Source organism: Ursus maritimus, unplaced genomic scaffold (assembly GCF_017311325.1).
Source record: "Ursus maritimus isolate PB19 unplaced genomic scaffold, ASM1731132v1 scaffold_33, whole genome shotgun sequence".
Lineage (NCBI taxonomy): Eukaryota > Metazoa > Chordata > Mammalia > Carnivora > Ursidae > Ursus > Ursus maritimus.
In genome coordinates this window covers 20,399,237-20,423,324 of record NW_024425897.1, presented here as the reverse complement: position 1 = coordinate 20,423,324, position 24,088 = coordinate 20,399,237, and the positions used below count along the sequence as shown (strand labels likewise).

The following is a 24,088-nucleotide window of genomic DNA, read 5'->3' as shown; positions in this document are numbered from 1 at the left end:
CCCCCCCCCCCCCCCCCCCCCCGCTTTGTAGCTTCTGTTGGTATCATTTCTCTTCCCTTGTTTGACTTTTAAGTGGTTGAGTCAGTTCGCAGTGTTGGAGCTTCTTTTTGAACCTTACCTTACCATCTGAAAATCATCATCGAACCTTCTTCCTAACAGTCTCGCTCGGTAAGACTGGCTCCCAGTTCAGAGGAAATGCCAGCCTGCAGAAGGCAAATGGCTTTAATTACTTAATCTGAGCTCGTTTTAAAAATTGGAATGACCGTCTCATCACCAGAGTTGTGTGTACTTTGTATTTTATTCCTGCCCGGGTTCCAGCTAGCTAACCACTTTTGTTACGTGTGGCATGTCAAGGCCAAATATGGCATTTTCAACCCGAGTCAAATAGCAATTTAAAATCCTGACTTTCATACCTGTCTGTGAAATTCAGATAAATGAAATGGAAATGTAGTGGGCTGTTTGTTATGAAACGTCGACTCTTGCTCCTGGTAGAAACCTTTACGAGCTAGCCGTTTTGGAATTTATATATGCGTGTACAGCACACATATATTTTCTTCCTTTTAGCTTGCCTTCCACTTTCTTGATTTGGCCATTTGTGATTTCTGCTTACAAATCAGACTTTTTGGAAACTAATGGCCCCTTAAAGAGGTACATTTGGGGTGCCTGGGTGGCTCAGTGGGTTAAGCATCTGCCTTTGGCTCAGGTCATGATCCCAGGGTCCTGGGATTGAGCCCCGCGTTGGGCTCCCTGCTCAATGGGGAGTCTGCTTCTCCTTCTCCCTCTGCCTCTCCCCTCCCTCATGCTCTCTCTCTCTCTCTCTCAAATAAATAAGTCTTAAAAAAAAGAGATACTTTTTTATAATTTTTTTTTTTTTAAAGATTTTATTTATTCGACAGAGATAGAGACAGCCAGCTAGGGAGGGAACACAAGCAGGGGGAGTGGGAAAGGAAGAAGCAGACTCATAGTGGAGGAGCCTGATGTGGGGCTCGATCCCATAACGCCGGGATCACGCCCTGAGCCGAAGGCAGACGCTTAACCACTGTGCCACCCAGGCGCCCCACTTTTTTATAATTTTGAAAATAAAACCTACCCCTCGAACGTGCTTCAGCCTGGCTCGTCCACCTTCCTGTCTGTTTCTGCAGCTAATCCTTCTCTGCTTCCCTGTGTCTCCTCTTCTGCTGGGGCTAGCCCCGCTGGGGCTGCCTCATGTAGTCTCTCCCTGATCGCATTCCCCGCCTCCTTCCCCTGCAGAAGTGTCCTGACCCCTGGCTCCGGGAGCTTGACATTCTCTTCCTCACTCCCTGGCTGGGAGAACCTAGGGAGCGGGTGTTTGTGTAGACGCAGGCCGGCTGCCCAGCGCACTGACGTGGGTTCTGGCATAGGAGGAAGCTTGCGTGCTCACGATCCAGTGGTGCGCGGTAGCACTGCTGTTGTGTCCAACTTGGAGAGCTGATGTGTGCTTGCGGTGAGTTAAACCATGGTAAAAGCAAGCAGCAGTTCATAAATTTAAGAGCATGAGCACAACTGTTATTTATGTACTCTACACTGATGCTCATCGGCTTCCCTTCTTTTTTTTTTTAAAGTTTGTTTATTTTTAGTAGTCTCTGCACCCAATATGGAGCTCGAACCCACAACCCTGAGAACAAGAGTCGCATGCTCTTCTGACCGAACCAGCCAGGCGCCCTGACTTTCACTCTTTTTTTTTTTTTTTACACTAGATTTTATTTATTTACTTGAGAGAGAGAGGGAAAGAGAGAGAGATAGCGAGAGAGAACACGAGTGGGGGGGCGAGGAGAGGAAGAAGCAGGCTCCTCGCAGTACAGGGAGCAGGACACTGGGCCTGATCCTAGGACCCTGGGACCATGACCTAAGCCCAAGACAGACGCTTAACCTACTGAGCCACCCAGGCACCCCCTGACCTTCATTCTTAATAGTTGTTATTTTAAAAGGTTTCTCTACTAATAAATATTAATTCATTGAAAAAATTTAGGCCAAAAAAATCAAGAAAAGGCCTTCATAATCTCACTATCCTGAAAAAAAAATTCCCATTACTTTTTTGGTGTGTATTCTTCTGCCATTTCTTAGATACATAGGCAAATGCAAAACATATGGCTTATGTAATAATACTGATTTGGAAGTCTGACCTTCTTTTCACTTAACACTTACTCTGATAATTTTTTCAAGGCATTAAAAATTCTCCTAGAATGTCCTTCTAAATGGCTGCAGAACATTTGTTTATACGAGTTAATGGTGGTGTTACACAGGCAGCCCTTTCTTATTGGAAATCGTTTTTGGCACTGTTGATACAGTTTTAATATGAGCATTCTTGTAGCTGTTGCAACCCTGAACCTTTCCTAGGATAAATTTCTTAAAGCAGAAATGCTGAGCCAGGCTTTTTTTTTTTTTTTAAGCTTTTGACGTGCGATAATATTTACTTTTTTCCCTCTCCAGACACTACAACAACAGGAGTGCAAACTTCTCTACAGCCGAAAAGAGGGTCAGAGGCAAGAAAATAAGAACAAAAATAGATATAAAAACATCCTGCCCTGTAAGTATTAATATTCTGTTCAGGAATAGTCACTCTTGGAGAGTTCGATGCCTCAGTCTCCCTGTACCTTTTCCTGGGTGCCATGTGCCTCCTCAGAAGATCCGAGGCTTAGCCTCTTTCAGTTGTGAGTGGTTTCCCAAATCGTCACGCATGGAGGGGATGGTTGACATTCACCGAGTTCCCATGATGCCCGGACTGGGTAAAATCGCCACCAGGTGGTGTTGAGTCTGTTGTTTCCTTCTGTTAATTAATTTTGTCTGCCTAAGAGTGAGGATCTCAAGGTTTGCCATTGCCCAGTGTCAGGCCACGCCAAGGCCCTCAGAGCTCCCCGGCTTGTGGCTTGCACTTTAACATTCAGCCCGTGGGTTTCGGGGAAGGCACGCCTCCTCGCTGGGACTCCATTCCCTTTTCTGGGGAGCAGGCAGCCTCCTCCTGAGGACTCTTCAACTGCTCTGCTCCCTGTCTTCTGAGCTCGAGTTACAGGAGATACAGGTCCATACCTACGCTTCGGTCTGAAAAGGACCCTGAGGTATCTGTAAGGCGTTTAATAGCCAAATGCTGCTTGGTAGAGCCCAAGCTGAGCCACAGGGAACAAGAGGCCTGGAAGGATGGAGGTCTTCCGTGAAGACCCCAGAGATGGCACGGAGCAGTTGTCGTAGCCCCCCTCTCCGGAGGGCTGACTCTGTGCCAGACTCTGCGTTCGTCTCACTTGCTTCTTACCACAGTACAGAAGGCAGGTGCTCTTATGTTCCCAGTTTTATAGACCGTTGTAGCAAAGGTCACAAAGCAAGGGAGAACTGGCATAGGAGCCCCTAAAGCCACAGTCTTAGCAGCATGCTCTCTCTGGGAGGGATCTCCAGAGTGGGCTGTGCAGGGCGGTCCACTGGAGGGAAGGGAAGGAACATTTAGAACTTCTCTTGACTTATATCCTTTATCAAAAAAGAGAGAGAAAAATTTAAATCTGACCTACAGATTGATGGCAGTGCATGCATAATGTATTTACCAACTTAAAAATAGGGCTTGTTTGTATATATGTGTGTTTCACTGTTCAGAAACTTCACAAGTCAAGTTTCTTGGGATGCATGAGCAAATATGGTGAGCATTGCTCTAATGTCTCATCAGGTCCCAGCCATGTTGTCAGGTATCATAAACGTGCGTGTGTGCGTGTGTACATGTGTGTACTGTGGTCTTTCTCTTTCTGTGTACATATGTACACACACATGGTGCATATGTACGTCATATCGATATTATTTGAGATGTGTGTAGTTGAGGATGGGAGAAAGTGGAGGCATTAATAATAGTCAGAAAAGGCAATAGGAATTTGCAGAGAATCAATCTGAGTCACAGCATGGTCCTGATGACCTTGGGGAAGCCTCATCCTGTTTATGTCTAAGTTTTCCTTTCTGCTCAGGAGACCTAATGGCACCCGTTAGTAAGATGCAGGAATGTAGGAAAAGGTGGCGGGAACAATAGTATGCAGTATCTGATTAGAGTATCGTTGTCTTTTCCTCTCTTAAAGATCCCAGTCAGATGCTTCCTCTTGATTAACATATTATTTCTTTAGAGATGGCGAGTCCAAGACATACAGCTATATTACTAATTCCCATTGTCAAATGTTTAAGAGAGGGAGGGTGGGGAGGGGCACAGGGAGAGGGAGAGAGAGAATCTTAAGCAGGCCCCACGTCCAGTGTGGAGACCCAGGTGGGGCTCGATCTCACAACCCAGAGATCGTGACCTGACCTGAAATCAAGAGTTGGACACTTAACCCAGGGAGCCACCCAGGTGCCCCTCCCATTGTGCCCCTCACCAAGCAAAATAAGTTGCTTAGGTAGAGTGCTCAGATTTCTGTACCAGTAATGTACTTTTGTACAGAATTTAATCACTTGATACTATCAAAATCTTATCTTCTAGATACTGTATTTCATTTTGCTTCATTAAAAAAAGCCACCATTTTTATTATGGAAAGTTTCAAATATATTCATCAGTAGATAGAACAGTGTAAAGAACCGTACATATCCACTGCCCAGCTCCCAATGTTGTCAACTCATACTCAGTCCTGTTTCATCTATACTCTGAGCCACTTCTCTCTCCCCAAATTATGTTGAAGCAAATCTCAGACATTACGTCATTTATCTGTACTTTATTCTTCCTTTTGTTAAAAAAAATTTTTTTTTTGTTTTGAAATACTTTTACACTCCCAAGAAGTTAAAAAAATATACAGAGGGTTCCCAGGTACCCTTTATCCAGCTTCTCCCAGTGATAATATCCTGTGTATCCATAGTACATTATCAAGACCAGGGAGTTGCTCCTGCTACTTTATTCTTAAAGATAGCATTATGAGGCATCGTGTGGTGTTCAGATCATTGTCGTGCTCATTTAGGATTTAATTTTTTATGTGCTTTTATCATTAATTGAACAAAACTTGAACTGGGTTGAAGATTAACTGATTTGAAATGATTTGTCCTGAAAGGTATGACTGTGGTCTCTCTTTCTTCCAGTTGATCATACCAGGGTTGTCCTACACGATGGTGATCCCAATGAGCCTGTTTCAGATTACATCAATGCAAATATTATCATGGTAATCTTTGCTTTCCACAGTGTTTTCTGACTATACATTGCTAGCCATTTCTTGTATTTTGTATTTTGTATTTCTTGTGACCTGAAAGCAACTTCCAAGTGCTTGAAGTTTTTTCTTCCTACATTTCTAGCCTGAGTTTGAAACCAAATGCAACAATTCAAAGCCCAAGAAGAGTTACATTGCCACACAAGGCTGTCTGCAAAACACGGTGAATGACTTTTGGCGGATGGTATTTCAAGAGAACTCCCGAGTGATTGTCATGACAACGAAAGAAGTGGAGAGAGGAAAGGTATACTCCATGCTCCTCTGATGAAATATTTTTAAAGTATCGAACATGTCAGGTTGAACATCTTAAGAACTAAATAAACAAATTAAGCTTCCTCTAACTGGCCCTCTGGAAAAAAGAGAGTAGGAGAGATTTGATTGTGACATGCTTTGGTGTAGTTTTCTTATGTTCCTTCTGCTAGGGGTTCATTGAGCTTCTTGAATCTTTGGATTTATAGTTTTCTCTAAATTTGGAAATGTTCATTATTTCTGCAAACACAGGACACCAATTACACGTATATTAGGCTGCTTGACATTGTCCTGCGGCTTACAGAAGCTTTGCTCATTTTGTGCTGTTGTCTTTTTTTCCCCCTTTATTCATTTTGGATAGTTTCTTTTGATGTATGTCTTTAAGTTAATCTTCTGCAGTGTGTCACCTGCTGTTAGTACTATTTAGTGTGTTTTTTTTTAATATATTTTTTTAAAGATTTTATTTATTTATTTGACAGAGATAGAGACAGCCAGCGAGAGAGGGAACACAAGCAGGGGGAGTGGGAGAGGAAGAAGCAGGCTCATAGCGGAGGAGCCTGACGTGGGGCTTGATCCCATAACGCTGGGATCACGTGCTGAGCCGAAGGCAGACGCCTAACCGCTGTGCCACCCAGGCGCCCCTTAATATTTTATTTTTTTATTTGACAGAGAGATAGCCAGTGAGAGAGGGAGCACAAGCAGGGGGAGTGGGAGAGGAAGAAGCAGGCTCCCAGCAGAGCAGGGAGCCTGATGGGGGGCTCGATCCCAGGGTCCTGGGATTGTGCCCTGAGCCGAAGGCAGATGCTTAATGACTGAGCCACCCAGGCGCCCCTATTTAGTGTGTTTTCCATAGCAGACATTGTCTTTTTCATCTCTAGAAGTTTTATTGTTTTTTTTTTAATGCCTCTGTATCTCTCCTTCCTCCCCCCCCCCCCCCCCCAACACTTTTTTTTTTTTTTTTTTATTTATTTATCAGAGAGATTGAGAAAGGGAGAGAGAGAAAGCATGAGAGGGGGGAGGTCAGAGGGAGAAGCAGACTCCCTGCTGAGCAGAGAGCCCAATGCAGGACTCTATCCTGGGACTCTAGGTTCATGACCTGAGCTGAAGGTAGTCGCTTAACCAGCTGAGCCACCCAGGTGCCCCTGTGTCTCTCTTTTTAACTTAAACCTTTTGGACTTACGGAGTATATTTGTAATAACTGTTTTAATGTCCTTGTTACTAATTCTGTTATATATGTCTTTTCATTCTTCCTGTTTTTTACTTGTTTAAGGTGGGAAGGTAAATCCAGTCCCTGTTACTTTATTGTATCCAGGAGCAGAGGTCCACAAGGGAGTGTGAGAAGGCCCGTCTAGTACCTTCAGGGGATTAGAGTACTAACAAATAGTGATTTCACTGGTCATATAAATTATACTTGTCATGACATGTAAGCATTTAATGATTAATTTGAATTATTCAAGCAGTATATTCTTATAAATATCCAAACACATTATGGTTATGGTTAAAATTGCCTTTGTTCACTGTCCTTTGTCCACCCATTTAAAATCCTGTGACCAGTGTGATGTGTGTTCTCCCATGCTGTCTTCTTGGCATTTACATACATACATACATACATACATACGTGTTTGAGCGGCATTACTATGGGCATTACGTACCTGCATTTACATATATGCACGTACTTACATACGTCTGTGTGCCTGTGGAAGCATATAGTACTGTTTTCTGAAAAACACTGTATGTAAAAGTGTTTTCATACCCTAACTTTGTTGTGCACCTTGGGCCCCACCCAAATGAATGTTCTAACATCTACTGTTAGATGGCCTATTTCCTTCTTTTTAGTAATTGCATGATGTTCCATAGTAAGGACGTACCATGATTTATTTCACCATATGTATCGGGCATTTAAATGTTTCAGTTTTTGCTCTTAACAAATAGTGCTATGGTGAATAATCTTATTCGTGTGTGTGTGTGTGCGTGTGACGCAAGTGTTTCTCTAGGTTAGATGTCAAAAAAAGGAATGCTAGGTCATAGGGTATGCATGTTGTAAATTTGAAGAGATTCTGCCCAACTGCTCGCAGAGTGGTTGTCCCAGCGTGCACCCCGGCCCCCCACCCAGCTGCTCTGTCTAGTACTCCTCTCCCCACACTCTTCATGACACTTCAGGTTCTTAAAAATTGTAACATCCCACACCTACAGAGAAGCAGACAGATCTCATTGAGTGACATTTCCGTGTGTTATCCCAAAGTGAGCCCATCCATGTGGGTTTTTAATATGGAAAAGTGCTATGTTTTTGTGTTTTAGTCGAAGTTCTTTTGTAGTTATACTTTAATTGGCTTACATAAAATTTGCATGGAATATAAGTCATACCTTTAAGTGAAACCTAAGGTAGCTGGGTGATTTTGGATTTTAGCACTCTCAGTGTAATTTTCCTGTCAGTTTTGAAGGGCGGCATGATTTTGTAGGATTTTCATCATTGTGCTAACTGGTTTGTTGTGCTTCTGAAAACTTTTGAGGCCAGATCTGGTCATTGTGAAACAAAGGCTTCCTCCAGCAGCTACGTGCAATCCCATTAGGTGTTTAGAACGTCTTCTTAGTTTCCGCTTCAGCTGAGTGTCACCTGCCCTGAATATATAGAAAGGAAAACTGAGCCGTCTGTCCTGCCTGTTTTCTGGTTCATGGGAGGCTACCTCTCCTCATGGAACCTGGGGGCGTGAAGAGAGATTTAAATTTTTATTCTCTGTTGAGTCTCTTGAGCAACCAGCAGTCACAGAATTGATTGGCCAGCAATAGCATTGAGTACAATTAATATTAAAAGTGCTTATTTGGGGGTAATAAAAATTGTATAAAATCTGTCAGAGAGGTATTTGGATCTACCAAATACTGCAAGGAAAGTGAATTCAGAATAATAATAAATAAAAGACCATGTAAACCATTGCCAGGCAAAACAGTTGCACTGTTAATTCTTCTGTTCAACTTTCCTTCTGCCATGTTTTTTTTTTTATTTCTTTCAATTAATCGTTGACTGTGGGGATGGCTGCAGGTGCTTTCTTATTTATCGTTTCATAACTGAATTTCTCTGTCTTCCTAATATAAAAGGTAAATTTCTCTTGCCAGTATTGGTGTCTTGGTGGTTGTGGAAAGTCCGCTCCCAGAAAAAAACAACACACAAAAACATTCTCTGCCCAGGACACATCACCAAATATATACAGACTCATCTCTCATTGAGCTAAGTAGCTTCCTCTTTGGCACCGAGAATGATTTGCGTGGTGCCGTATTTTTCAATCTGTCTGCTCCGAAACCGGCAGCTGTTGCGGGCTCGGTGTTCCCAGGCACCCAGGGAAGTGAAGGGGACATGTATAGTAGGTAGCAAATGGGTCTGGATATAGAAAAAGCAGCTGGCTCAAAACCCCATTGGCTGCCTTGCTGTGCTGGAGCTGTTCACACTTGGGTTAGATAAGGCACGGAGTCCTCCTACACGGGTGCGGAAATGAACCAGACAGTCTGGCTCTTTGGGCAACCCGTCCACCTCCAGAGCGCTTGCTTGCTTGCCTTCCCTGCAGAGTGGCAGATCTCTGGAATTCAGAATTCAGTGATTACTAGACAGAACCCTCCAACGGGCTAGTCCCTCACTCTGCAGCTTTGGTTCTTTAGAGAGAAATGAGCAATCCTTGACTGTCCTTTGACATGCATCTTAGATCAGACAACTCTGCAAAAGCTCCTCTGTCTTCCGCCTTCTCCCTGGCTTTCTACACACCTGCTTTTCTTATTTGAACTTACTTTTCCTTTTCTTTGAAAATCCACTAGATGCTAGACAGGCCCTTTTCCGAATATTGATCATTAAGCAAGATTCAAATATATATGTTTTTCCGAATATTTATTTTCCTTTGGTTTAGGCTTTAGTTTCAGAGTTCACAGAGATTAACTGTCTTTTCTCTGATCCCTTTCAGAGTAAATGTGTCAAATACTGGCCTGACGAGTATGCTCTGAAAGAATATGGGGTCATGCGTGTTAGGAACGTCAAAGAAAGTGCCGCTCATGACTATACATTAAGAGAACTTAAACTTTCAAAGGTTGGACAAGTAAGTATATTGTCGTATTTTAGAGACTTTGGTAACTGGTTTTGGCATGCAGTAATCCAAGGTCACGCAGTTACTCGTGTTTGCATGCATTCACGGCCTCGATCACTCATTGGTCCATAGCCATTTGTCAGGTGCCTTCTGTGTACCAGGTGTGTACTCGTACCTTACAAACAAGACAGGTGCAATCCCTGCCTTCACAGAGCCTAGGGAGATACGAGGTTAAAAAGTAAGCAACCAACTAAGCTTTCCAGTTGTGCTCAGTCTACGAAGGCTGCAGGAAGTTACGTTAGAAACAACTGGGTACTTGAGATGGAGTAATCAGGGAGGGCCTCTCTGAGGTTGTATCCCTTGAGCTGAAGGTGGGGGAGCACATCCAGAGAGTCTGGAGAAGAGTGTTCCAAGCAGTGGGAGCTGTAGGTGCAAAGGCCCTGAGGCCTGTTTCATGATCAGATTCCATGCCATCACATCTTAATTGCATGTAGTTTAAGTTTGTCACTGGGGTGACTAACTTTGTAAAGCAGGGTTAGATTTGGATTCATTTTAATTTCATGGTTAGGGGGGCTTACTTTTTCAAGGTCTTTTGGGGACACAGAGGTGAATGAAGTCTTTGAGGAATTGCAATCACGTAGCAGCGAGAAGCCACATCCACACCCACCTGTGCCCCAGGGCAGACACAGGCTGTAGCAGGTCTGAAGTGCCGTGGAACATGGCAAAGGCTGGGCTTCCTTCCGCCTGGGGCGGCAGGGAGACTGTTTCAGAAGACGCTGGGCTTTTCTGGGTGAAGTTTCACTGGAGAAGATGATGGAGAGAGGGCCTCCCAGATGGAGGTGTCACTCTGAGCCTTGGCCCCGAAGTGCAGACTGAAGGGAAATGGAATTTATGGGAATGAAGGCAAGTGGATAATCGAGGGAATACACCTGAGAGAGGTGGGGACCAAGTCGGGCAGTCTTAACTCTTATGTTCAGACATGTGAGCTCCGTGGGTTAGGTAGCTGGGCACCTGTGGCGAGGCTGCTGCCAAGCGGACGCACACCCAGAGCCGCCTGCCAGGAAGGTGTCTGACAGCCCGGGGGTAGGGGGTGGTCCGGCCCGGGTGACCCGAGTGGCCAGCAGGCCTGTTGGAGGCCGCTGGGTGGTCTGGGTCCAGCAGCCTCCTCTCCAGGTCAGATCCCAGGGACGTCAGCACTTGTTCTTTGTTTTTGTTTTTGTTTATTTCCGTATTCCCACCTTTGGAAATGAGTATTATCCAAAATGCCAGAATAAATGGAAGAGGAACGACAGTCATGACACATGTCTTGAGGTGGCACCTGCAGGGTGTGGGGATGGTTGGGCTGTTGGAGGAGGAGGGGAACCAAACGCAGTGTGAGAGGACTGTGGCACTGTGGCGAGAAGCTGGCAGGAAGGCAGGGCTTGCATCGTCCGGGTGAAAGGGGGTGCGGTGGCGGCAGGGCGGACAGAAGAGGACCGCCTGGAGGTAACCGAGGAGTAGATGCGAAGAGGTTTGGTGACGGGGTGGGTGGGGGGCGAGGGGCAAGGGCGGCGCTAAGGATGACCGCCAGCTTTGTAGCTTGAGCGCGGGGTTGGTGGCACTGGATTTCAGGAGGGAGGGAAGGGGATCAACATCCTAGACAGGTGAAGTGTGAGATGCCTTCGAGACGTCAAAGCGAAGAGGCCCAGGAGGCAGGGATGAAGGATGGCCGAGGAGGGGAGGTGGGTTCCAGAGCATCGTGGAAGGATGGCAGCAGGACGGAAGGAGGAGGAGGTGACCACAGATGCAGATAGAGGAGCCGACATGCAATGTCTCGATGTTCTCTATGAGGCAAGGCCATCAGCTGGCATTCAGAGGGAATCAGAGACGAATTATCCTTGGGAAGTGGGAAAAGTATCAGTAGTAATGTGGAGAGACGATGAGGAATCCAGTGAGTTTTCAGGCAGCGCCGAATGCCCGGTTGACGTGATGAACATGAACGTATAGCAACACCAATCCCCTGCTGTGATTTTCCTCCAAGGACACTGTTCCTCGGGTATAAAACAGAGAAGGTAGGTGGTTGGTTTTGTCCAGGCCTGGGGCTTTGCCCAGGGGTGCAGTGGATGGAGAGAGGGTAGAGGGCGATTGTCAGAAAAGTACACGAGGGGCACCTGGGAGGCTCAGTCGGTTGAGCGTCCGACTCTTGATCTCAGCTCAGGTCTCAATCTCACGGTCGTGAGTTCAAGCCCCGTGTTTGGGGTCCGTGCCGGGCGTGGAGCCTACTTAAAAAAAAAAAAAAAAAGTAGTACGTAGAATCCAAGCCTGACAAGGGGACAGTAGGATCAGGAGGAGGCGGGGTAGAGTGGAAGAGGGCTCAGTGGTCTGCTGAGCTCCATGAGGTGGTCATGAGACCGAAGCGAGCTGAAAGCCTGGGCGATTGTGGTCCAGGCTGGGGTGCTGGAACTCCTGATGTTAGCGGGGATGTGGTTCTGCTGATGGTGGGATAGGGGGAGGTTTGCTTTGCTTCACAGACAGAGAGAGAAGCTGGAAAAACATAGCTGTCAAGCAGAAATGGAAGAGATTTAGAGGACACTGGCCAGAGATGTCACATAGGTTTGTTCAGTTTTAGGCTCAGCCACCATATCTTCTTGTTCTTGGGTGTTTCTGAGTAGCAGGTGGTGGTTTTCCTTCGTTGTAGTGATAAACCATCCATCTCCTTGCTAACACGGATATTTGAGCGCAGGTACAGGGAATGTTGGCATTTGGGTTTGTGTTTTATACCCATGGATTCAGGGGCCGACACAGGACAGATCACCTCTCCAGAATTGCTGGTCATATGTTATCTGCTTTTTATATATGACACATTACATTTTTTCCAAAGTGCTACGACATGATCTCATTTAAGTTTCCTAGCAGGGAGGAGTTGGGTCAGCGATCTCTTGGGATAGAGATTTACCAAGGAGGGGGAGCAGGGATGTGCTGGGCAGCTGGGTCACCTTCCCTGACTGTCCTTCCTGGGTAGCCCCTGAGTTTTAGCTCACTGGTGACATCAAGAAAAATTTTTACCATGACATCAGTAAATTCAACGCGCGTAATTCAAGAAAAGATCTTAATTGTGGTGCAGATTCCTTGGGTGTCCTGAAGATCACTGGTGGCAGACACTGGCTTCGTTTTTCTTTCTTTTCTAAATCTCTTTTAAAAACATCAGTAGCTTGGGTTTGCTTCCTGTACGGAGGACGAAGATGGGGCAAGGGGCAGTGTTGCTACGGCGACCTCATCTGGGCGGACCCAGAACATGGTGCTTTTGGTCTTCCGTAGTCTTGACCTTCGTTCATGATCCTTCTCAGAAGAGCACTGGTGGCTGAGTCTCTTACTGCTGCCAAGTGGTGGCTGTGTGTTTAATTGTCCTTGTTTCATCCCTCTCGGTAGGATCGTGAGAGAGATTATTATTTCTATTTGCAAATGAGGACATTGAGGCTTGGAGATGTCTGAAGAGCACAGTGATGATGAATGCTGGGATTCGGGCCTAACCCAGCGTTCTGATCCCAAAGCTCGTCTTCTTAGCTACTTTGCACTAAACAGAAGGTTACAGTACTATGATGTTATGAAAGTGGGGGTTTTGCGAGAGGGGAGGAGGGCTGAGTGTAAAAAGACAAAGAGGAACGCGTCTTGAGGGGGTAGCTGCTTTCTCAACTGCTGGAAGGAGAGCCCCAGGTCCCAGAGCTTCCGTCGCCCCCAGAGTTGGGCTGCACGGGGACGCGGAGGAATGGGGCCGTTGCCTGCCACCGAGAATTCAGAACGATGATTCAGGTTGTAGCTTCCTGAGGAACTAACTGCTGTACTGGACATTTTGGTTCTTAGGACAGAGGCAGAGTTGCCTTCAGGATTGCTCAGCCAGACCCCAAAGGAGACGTGATTGGGAAACTCGTCTGACCTTTAAATGGAGCGTGAGGAGATTCGGTGCCGGCCTGCTCCATTGGCTCACGTCAGGTCTGGGGAAGATCAGAACTGGGTGATTCCTCAACCCCTTGATTTATTTAATTCTTTTCTGGTTTTTCTTGGCTCTACTCCAGGGGAATACAGAGAGAACCGTGTGGCAGTACCACTTTCGGACCTGGCCGGACCACGGAGTGCCCAGTGACCCTGGGGGCGTGCTGGACTTCCTGGAGGAGGTCCACCATAAGCAAGAGAGCATTATGGACGCAGGGCCCGTGGTAGTTCACTGCAGGTGACTGGCCCCTGCCCCCTCTCCGGGCTGCGGCCTGGCCCATCTCTTAATGCCACTAGGCTTGCTTTTACCTACTCACCCCAGCTCTTGAACTGTGAGAAAATTTTCATCTCTGTTTGAGGCGTGCATAAACCGCATGAAGGGACACTTTGACCGCAGAGTATTTTTCTCATGGGTCCTATGGGACTGCCAGGTATTGGCGGTGGCCGGGCAGAGGCTGGTGAACTTAATCCTTACTCTCAGGGAGCCCTTACGTAGTCTGCTAATGTCTGCTTATGTTTTTTGCTTTTTTAAAAAATAGGGTGATTTAGAAGTCATTGCTTTGATTGTGATCCTATTCTCTTCTGCCACAGAAATAAGATGCGTTTTCCCCCCTGATAAGACACTTGTTTGCTTCAAAAGATTTGGACCCCTCCCCACCCAGGCCTCTGGAAGCCGCCCCGCCCGTGGCCTCACCACGGTTTACAGCCTGTGGGCACCCAACTGTGGGTTTCATGGTTATGTGGGGGAAAGTTTAGTTTCCCAAAGCTCATCCATACGTCGGGCAGGTAGCTGTGTGTGAAACTTGATTCAGTTTTTTAAAAGCTCCTGTTTATTCAGTGCTTGCTCCATCTCAGCCTCTGAGCTTAGTGCTTTCCATCCAGTACTAACATTCGATCCACGCCACCACCTTGTGAAGTGTGTACCATTATCCCCATTTCACAGACGAGGAAACTGAGGGTCAGAGAGGTAGGGGACTTGCCTCAGCCACATTGTAGTGGAGAGGCTGGGCTCCAAGTATAGGTTGGACTAAGTCCAAAGCCCTGTGCTCTTAGCTCATCTAGTCTCAAATACAAATAGACAACCTTAGAAATACTCCCAAGAGCAGACATTGTTTCTGTTAATATTAATAGCTTGGTTTTGAGTCTGAAACCCCCGTGAACTCCATTGTCATTTGCTCTTTGTCCTTCTGCCCACAGTGCTGGAATCGGCCGGACAGGGACGTTCATTGTGATTGATATCCTTATTGACATCATCAGAGAGAAAGGTAGGTCATCTGGAGGGCAAGAAGCGATAGTTCCTGTTTTTAGTTTATGGTAGGAAAGTGCTAGTGAAAATAGCCCGAGGGAGAGAATTTGAATGTTAAAACATTTTCACAAAATCTGAGCTGAAGACTTTGACTTTCAGTATGTTTGCGAGAGAACAAAAGTGATTCATTTTGAGCTTTGGCATAAAATGAAGCTTAGGAGCTGTGGGTCCCACCGCCGTGGTCTTTTGTTGAATGTGCAGTGGTGGTCTCTGCCCCCCCCACCTCATCCTTGCTGTTATGGGGTGGTGCTATTGGAAAGTGAGGGGTCCCGACCTCCAGCACTTTCTCCGGTAAGTGATTCTCTTCTGGAATCATTTCTACTGGTCAGAAGGCCAATGTAGTCCTTGGAACATGTTCAGTTAGAACATTAAAGACTAAATTTGCTTTATCCGAGTGTGCTAAAAGTTATGCATTAAACCACTTCATCCTGGCCCTGCGGTTTCTCCTAATGCTTCGCGGTGCTTGCTTTGCAGGCGTCGACTGCGACATCGATGTTCCCAAAACCATTCAGATGGTGCGGTCTCAGAGGTCAGGGATGGTCCAGACAGAAGCACAGTACCGATTCATCTATATGGCCGTCCAGCATTACATTGAAACACTACAGCGCAGGATTGAAGAAGAGCAGGTGCGAATCCTGGAGGGCCTGGCGTGTAGATTGTCGTTTTCTTTTCTAGGCAGCTCAGTCAGATACACTCTCCTTTTGAGCAGGTGGGCCTCTGAGAGACACCTGTCATTGTTTGGAAATGGGAATCTCATTCCCAACCAGGAAGGGCTTCTCTTCACAGCCCTGATATTTCAGTAGGGGGCAGCTTAGGGAGGTAGCTGCTATAGTCCTGGCCTGGCAGCTTGGGGAACTGCGTGGTGGAAAGGTAGGATTTTCCCCGATAGAACCCCAGGACTTTCACACGGCAAGTTTGGAACTGAAAGCCTCGAAGTTTCTAGCCTGTTCCGGTTTAGATCCGGGCCGTTTTTATCCGGTTCCCATCTCTTAAATGAATGCTTCACTCTTCATAGCACACAGCAGTTTGAACCATCAACTTGGTTGAGTTGGAAACAGTGAAATTTCAATTTTAATAAGCCATGCATAATGAAGAAGAACGTGGAGTTGGAGCCTTTCCATTTGAAGCTATTCATAACAGACACAAAGCTGAGTTAATTAGGAATACGCTGAGAGGAGGGAAATGAGGAGACTGCTCCTTTGGGGATCTGGGCATCTCCCCTGCCTCCCCCCGCTCAGCCACGCTGCTCTGCTGCAGACAGGGGAGTGTCTGAGCAGCACTGATACCTGCCTGCTTTACCCTGTGTATTGCCTTCCAGAGAACCTGGCTTCTCAGAGTGGTACCTGCTGGCAAATTGAGAGACTTCTTGCTGAGCAGAATAGCGGCCATGTTATCAAAGCTTGGTTAGCCAAAGTAAGACACATGTTAGTTAGCTTAGTAGGTTCTCAGTTCACATAAAAACACTAGAGGGGTGCCTTGGTGGCTCAGTCAGTTAAGCGCCTGACTGTTGGTTTTGGCTCAGGTCATGGTCTCAGGCTTGTGAGATGGAGCCCGGCATTGGGCTCCACGCTCAGTGCAGAGTCTACTTGTCACTCTCCCTCTGCTCCTCTCCCTGCTCTCTCTCTAACAAATAAATAAATAAAATCTTAAAAAAAAACCCAAATACTAGATTGTTTCATTGTACAAAAACATCTTCAGCAACAGTATAGATATGTAAGGTCAACAATCAACAAAGTTCCGATTTCGACCTTTAGTGCTTTCAATCTGACTTGGTGTTGTGGTAAGTGTTGTGAAATATTTAGATGGTTACTATAGGCTATTTTCCTCTTTCTTTCTTTCTTTCTTTCTTTCTTTCTTTCTTTCTTTCTTTCTCTTAAGATTTTATTTATTTGAGAGAGTGAGCGAGCACAAGCAGGGGAAGGGGCAGAGGGACAAGCAGACTCCCTGCTGACCAGGGAGCCAGATGTGGGGCTTGATCCCAGGACCCTGAGATCATGACCTGAGCCGAAGGTAGACGCTTCACCGACAGAGCCCCCCAGGCGCCCCATTATAGGCTATTCTCTATTTGTCTTGCAGTCATACTGAATTTGGGCCAGGAATTGTTAAAGCATAAAGTTGCCTCGAGAGAAGGCCCTCCTAATAAATACAAAGAGTATTTATAAACACGGTATAAACACAGTTGGTACAAATTCGGGAATATCTCGAAGCATATAATGTGATCTTGTTTAGAAAAGCTGGGGAAAAAGCTCTCTTTATTTCATTCAGAAGCTTTGGTATTTGTCCTTGTTTTGGTGACATCAGGGCTTTCCCCTCCCAGCCTCGATAGCGCTTCAGATCTTCTCTTTACTACGTATAGTCTCTCTGACCCTAAATCTCAACTTGTAAAGCTCGAGTTGAAAAATTTGAATTTAGGAACTCCTTTAAAAATATCCTTATCACTGCTTTTCTTGGGGGCCAGGAGGAGGTAGACAGAAGCAGAACATGTTCCTTAATAGCTTCAGTATTCTAGAATGTAGACACCGGATGTCCCTGAGGATCCCATCCCAAGAGTGCTGCTGCATTCGTTCGCTCAGCCAATAGCGAATGGGGGCCGGTTTGCGCCATCCCCGTCCTGAGCACCTTTACTACTATTTGGTCTCAGAGCCTTCATCTGGTAGAAAGCTTAAGTGGTAGCCTTAAGACAGTGAAGCTGCCTGGGTTTTAAATTAAGCAAAAGAATGAAACTCATTTAGGATCATTGGTATTTCTTTTAAGTACCATCATTTCCACAATCCTGAAGAGTTAAGGACCTTCGGGACTGAAGGAATCTGTGAAAGAGGGTAAATGAAAAAAGACAGTGCGTCAGGGGTGGTGAGCCCGGGGAGGGAAGCAGGAAGCGGCGCCGGTGCCAGGAGGAGGCGAAGCAGAAACAGGTGGGCGTCCAGGGGAAGGTGCAAGTGAGGCGACTTTGAGAAAATTCTCAAGTTTTTATAAAGGATTCTTCCCACACTCTGCCATTTACTTGAAAGTAGATTTCTTTGTTAACTACTTCCACTTAAAGTATTACATTTTTTTTTACTTTGCAAAAACAGTGTGCGGAATTCCCTTCACCCTGTTAACATTTTAACACACTTCATCATTCATTTGTAGTTTCTCTATATATATATACAATATGTACTTTAAAAACAAATGTTCGTAAGTTGCCAGCATTTGTGCGCCCTTGCCTCTTAATACTCTGATGTGTATGTCCTAGAAATAAAGACGTTCTTTTACCTAACCATTGTGAAATGATCAGAACCAGGGAATTAGCATCGATACAGCACTATTTTCTTTTTCTTTCTTTCTTTTTTTTTTTAAGATTTTATTTTTATTTATTCGACAGAGATAGAGACAGCCAGCGAGAGAGGGAACACAAGCAGGGGGAGTGGGAGAGGAAGAAGCAGGCTCTTAGTGGAGGAGCCTGATGTGGGGCTCGATCCCATAACGCCGGGATCACGCCCTGAGCCGAAGGCAGATGCTTAACCGCTGTGCCACCCAGGCGCCCCTAGTACTATTTTCTAATCTGCAGACTCTATTCAAATGTCGCCAGTTTGTCCTCCTCCTGTGTCTCTGTGGTCCAGCGTCCCCTGGTGCATTTGGTTGTCACGTATCTTTACTTTCATCTGGGACAGTTTCTCAGTCTTCATCTTCCCAAGGAAGTAAGAAACTAAACAAATGAACATGGTGGGAGAAGAGAGAAGCAAACCAAGAAACAGACTCTTAACTACAGAGAACACATTGATGGTTACCGGAGAGGGAGGGGGTGGGGGGACTGGATGAAGGCTAGGTGAGGGCTTAAGGAGGGCACTTGTGAGAGCACCAGGTGTCTTATTGGAATTATAGGGTTAATCAGTAAATTCTGCACCTGAAACCAATATTACACTGCATGTTAACTGGAATTTACATAAAAACCTCATTTTAAAAGAAGTATAAGGAAGTACTCAAAAGTGGAAACTATCAAAGGACACAAGAACCAATTTGAACAGGTGCCCACTAGCCAAATTTGGGACACAATTTAAGCAAAACAAAATAAATACTAGTATCGATTGTCACTGAATATCACTGGATATCACGTGAATGAATGAATGAACGAATGAATGAGAAGGGAAAGCTCCTTCTTAGAGAAGACCAACCAATAAACGGAAAGGGAATTAAGTGGAAGTAGGAAATCACCAATGGTGGGTATCGAGGAGTAATTTTTCCAGGCAAGAACCAAGTGAACACATGCAAAATCAGTAGGCAAAAAGTACATGGAAAAAAACAGGTTATTTATATCGCCTCAAACATCTTCCTTCTAAGATATTAATTAAAAGGGGAAACTATCACTGTACAAAGGGGTAATGTGGCAGAAAACACTCATCCAGTGATCAAAGAGAACACCACAAATGTGGAACGCATCAATAGAGAGGTGCTCCTGATGGGCGGTACTGGGACGCAACATCGCCTGTGACAGTCATGTCAAAATGATTAGAAATGAATACAAGATTTTGGAAAATTCACAATACATGAAAATTAAACACCCTCTTTGTGGTGATGGAAATATTCAAAGTGATTGTGGTGATTGTTGCAATCAAATATACTGAAAACCATCGAATTGGGGAAGACGTTAAATGGATGAGCTGCAGGCTATGTAATCCATCGCCAAAAGCTGTTGATAAAAAGAGTATCTATTTAACACACGCACAACATATAACAATTTAAGTAAATATATGAAAGGGAAATTTTATAAAATAAAAGTTGGAAAAATTGGTTTGTCTCCAAAATATTTTTAGTTAGTGAGCTCCTTTGTAATATCCAAAATAATTTATTCACATAACATTTCATAACATTTCTGTGGACGGATATGTCCTGAATGTTCCAAATAAGATTACAGAAATCTTGAAAAGATTCATCTCTGTCCAAGTTCATTTCATTTATCCCTTCTCTGTCCAACAGCAGGATTTTAAAAGCCTCTAAACATAGCCGTGATTCAGAAGAGAGGGGCCCCAATAACTTGAAAAATTGTTTTAAGCACATAGTGAAGACTTTTCTTACATCTCAGTAACTCTTAATCTGTGAGCCTGTTATTATTTAGTTACGGTAGTAATAACACAGCAAATTAAACATCATTTTTACTTTCTCCTATCAGTGTTTTTAAGATTATCATAAAATTTAAGCAGAAATCTCTGCACAGATAAAATCTAAACAACAATGTCTAATCTCTTCCAAAAAGGGCTCAATACACACCAAGCTGTTTCCATTTAAAATACCAATGAGGACAGACAGAAAGTATATAACCATAACAATATAACAGCTGCCATTACTGAACACTTTCTGCCGGGCAGGCACTCAGCTCCCATTTTTCACTCATTATCTCATTTAACCTTTCAGGGCAACTTTACAAAGTCTGTATTACTAACATCCCTACTTTCCAGATGAAGGAACTGAAAGTCAGAGAGGTAAACAATGTGTCCAAGGCCAACCTTTGGTCAGGATCAAAAGCAGGTCTTTCTGCAGGGCCGGCAGCTCCTATTGATACAGCTCTCATCAGCCAGTAAAATACTGAAATCGCGTTGCACTGGTTGGATAAATCACCACTTCCCAAGATCTCCCCAGTCCCTCTATCCTCCTGCCAGTCTCCCTTCCCACTGCCCGCCACCCTGACACCTTCAGACTCACTCTGGTTCTCTCCCACAACTCAGAACTGATGACTTGCCCCTGCCCGTCTCTTACCTTCTGATTGGCTGTGCCCATGTCCCTGCCTTAATAGCTGTGAAATAGCAATATTACCCCCAACCCCGTCAGCCTCCAAGGTCCATGCACCTGCACACCCTCCCTCCAGAAACCCTGGGAGAATAGAGGATGACTGAGCCAACCTGGATTTCAGTCCAAGTCGGCTCCTCTGGGTGTGTGGTTCTTCACAAGTCAGCAATGCTGACTGCTGTCAGAGCAGGATCCCAGCTCCCATAACTGCACAACACGAACTCGACATGCCCCTCAGTACAGAGCGGTATCCGTCCTTCCCTTTGCACCTGCACAAGCTAGGAGAGGAAGCAAACATAGGCCTCAAAACCACTCTCCTACTAAGGTACTCCAACACCATTATCAAAATTGTCATCATCATCAGGCAACTTACAAAGGTTTTCACTTTTAATCCAAGCAATGGAACTGTTATTCATTCTCTCCCAAAAATCACGTGACGTGCTAATTTTGCTCATTATAACAGGGAAAGGCTCCGAATACTGCACCAGCTAAATAGCATCTCAAGCACCTGGCCAACTAAAAGAAACCAATCAGCGAGTGCTCTGTTTCTTCTGGAAATCCTGCTGCTCTTTAAATTTGATCTGGGTAATAGGAAGGGAAATTGTAGTTGCTTTCCAAATATTTCAAACTTATGAAATGTTTTGGTTTAAAGTAAACAACTGAGAAAAAGAAATTTTACTTTGTTAATTTAGTTATCATTAAATTATTGGCCCCCTTACTTTCTTCCTGGTTACACAGCAGTGTCATGGAAGAATGATGTACAATAAAAAATCTATTAGAGTAAACAAATTCAGTAAAGTTATAGGATACAAAAATCAACATACAAGAATTAGTTCCATTTCTCTACACCAACAACGTGTCTGAAATGAAATCAAGAAAATGATCCCATTTCCAACTGCATCCAAAAGAACAAAATACTTAGAATAAATTTAACCAAGGAGGTGGAAGACCAGACACTGAAACTTTAAAACACTGATGAAAGAAATTGAAGACATAAAGAACAAAGAAAGACACCATGTTTATAGATGGAAAGAATTAATAATAGCCAAAATGTCCATACTACCCAAAGCAATTCGTAGATTCAGTGCAATGCTTATAAAATTCCAATGGCATTTTTCACAGAAATAGAAAATAATTTAAAAAGTCCAATGAACTGCAAAAGACCCCAAACAGTGAAAGTAATCTTGAAAAGGAACAGAGTTAAAGTCATCACAGTCCCACTTAAAAATTATTTTTGCAAAGCTATAGTAATCAAAACAGTGTGGTAATTGACATAAAACAGGCCCCACAGACAAAATGGAACAGAATAGGGCCCCCAAATTAACTCCCTGAACATATGGTCATCAAATATTTGAGAAGGGATCCAAGAATACTCAATGAAGAATGATAACTCTTCCATAAATGGTGTTGGAAAACCGATATGCACATGGAAAAGAATGAAATTGGACTCATCTTACACCACATATGAAAAGTAAACTCAAAATGATTATAGACTCACACATGGTGACCCAAAAGCCATAACCCCTAGAAGAAAACATAGGAAAGTTTTTGATTTTGGTTTTGGCAATGATTTTTGTATATGATACCAAAACTCAGCCAACAAAAGCAAAATAAACAAGTGGGACTCATTAAACTAAAAAATCTTCCATATAGAAAAAGGAAAAAATTGAAACAGCAACCAATGGACTGGGAGGAAACATTTGCAAATTATATATTCGATAAGGAGCATATTCAAAATATATAACAAACTCACACGATATGATAGTAGGAAAAAAAGATTAAAGGAGGGCAAAGAACCCTAATTGGTATTTTCCCAAAGAAGACATACAAATAAATGGACCGATAGGTATAAGGAAAAGGTGCTCAACATCACTGCTCATCAGGAAATGCAAATCAAAAACCACAAAGAAGCATCACCACATCTGTTGCCTATTATCAAAAATGAACCATCAAAAGTTGGCAAAGGTATGGGAGAAAAAGAAACACTTTGTACTATGTTGATGAGAATATAAATTAGTATTAGCCATTATGGAAAAACAGTAAATAAATTTCAAAATTAAAATAGAAATACTATACGAGCCAGGAATCTCTTTAGGGTATATAACCAAAGGAAGTGAAATTGAACCTGGGAGAGATCATCTGTGCCCTTATGTTCACACCGTGCATTATTCATAGTAGCTAAGATACATAAACAACCTGTCTGTCAAAGAATGATTGGTAAAAGAAAATGTGGTATATACATACAATGGAATGTTTTTCACTCTTAAAAAGATCCACATTTTTGCAACAACATGGATGAACATGGGGGTCATCCTTTGCTAAGTGAAATAAGCCAGGCACAGAAAGAAAAACCCTGCATGATCTCCTTATATGCGAAAGTGTCTAAAAAGGCAAATACATAGATACAGAGAGGAGTAGAACAGTACTAGCAGGAGTGGCAGGTAGAGTAAATGGAAGTCACCGGTAAAGTGTAAACAGTTACAGTTTACATAGGATGAGTAAATCTAGAGATCTTAATGTAACATGTGCAGCATGATGATTATACAAAGTTATCAATATAGTTGCAATTAATAATAATAATAGTTAATATTGAATAATACTGGAAATTTGCTAAACGAGTAGATTCTCGCTGCTCTCACCACACACACACAAAAAATGGTAGCCATGTGAAAAGATATGTTAGGTAGTTTGTCCCGTAGCGTCTTTCATTATGTATATGTGTGAGAAATCATCACATTGTACACTTTAAATATGTACACCTTTATTTAAAAATAAAATGTACAAAAGGAGGATACAGTAAATAAAGCAGGGAATCAAGGTTGGAAAATACAAATACAGGAGGCTGGAAAATCTCACACACACACACACACGCTGTTTCACAGTCATTACAAGTATACTCACTCTATGTGGTTTAACATGACTCTACAGCAACACCTCAGTACTGCATGAGGCATCGTGGGACTATTTGCACCAGACAGCAGAGGATGCCGAGGCTGAAAAGGGGTACTGACTTGCTTAAGAACACCAGCCCACACTGGCAAAGCTATAACCAGATCCTCGTAAGACTACTGGAAGAGGGAAAGAGGAAGGCTAAAGCCATGATCCCCAGGTAAGCCCCCTGTCCTTTCCAATCTACCGCCACAAATACTGTCCCAGAAAGGTCTTGATGTGGACTCCAGCTTCCCAGACCCTCCAGGCAGAGTTCTTCCCATTATCCACTGCAGAGCCTCCAGGATGCTCCTCCTTCTTCTCTGAGTTTAAATTTAAACACCAAGAGGACTATTTCAGACTGCATCCTAACTGTACCAAGAAACAGAGAGTTATTTCAGTGTTTGCTTTGAGCATTTCTTCCCCCTGTCCCGATTCACAATCTCTCCAGCATGCTATCATTCCGTTTCACTCAGAGCTGGTAATGCCTCCCTACCATAACGTGACAGAACCAGAGCCTGTCTGGGATGTCACGCTTCCTATGTACCGACTCACTTGGGAGGCAAGCCGGCAGGTATGAGAAACAGATATGGGAGCTGGGTCTGAGATCACAAAGGCTGCTGCATGCATAGTGTGATTTA

General features: G+C 44.2%; 1 protein-coding gene across 2 annotated transcripts in view; it reads left to right on the top strand.

Annotated features, from left to right (window-relative positions):
- Positions 1–24,088, top strand: part of PTPN11 (protein tyrosine phosphatase non-receptor type 11) — an 83,748-nt gene that overhangs the window by 47,845 nt on the left and 11,815 nt on the right. The window contains exons 7-13 of one of the 2 annotated variants that reach the window (XM_040619908.1): positions 2,452–2,548; positions 5,047–5,126; positions 5,257–5,415; positions 9,365–9,496; positions 13,537–13,691; positions 14,651–14,718; positions 15,234–15,385. In XM_040619908.1, the coding sequence (XP_040475842.1) occupies positions 2,452–2,548; positions 5,047–5,126; positions 5,257–5,415; positions 9,365–9,496; positions 13,537–13,691; positions 14,651–14,718; positions 15,234–15,385 (843 nt within the window). Of the gene's footprint in view, positions 1–2,451; positions 2,549–5,046; positions 5,127–5,256; positions 5,416–9,364; positions 9,497–13,524; positions 13,692–14,650; positions 14,719–15,233; positions 15,386–24,088 lie in introns of both variants that reach the window. The other variant, XM_040619907.1, reaches the window with a different exon arrangement.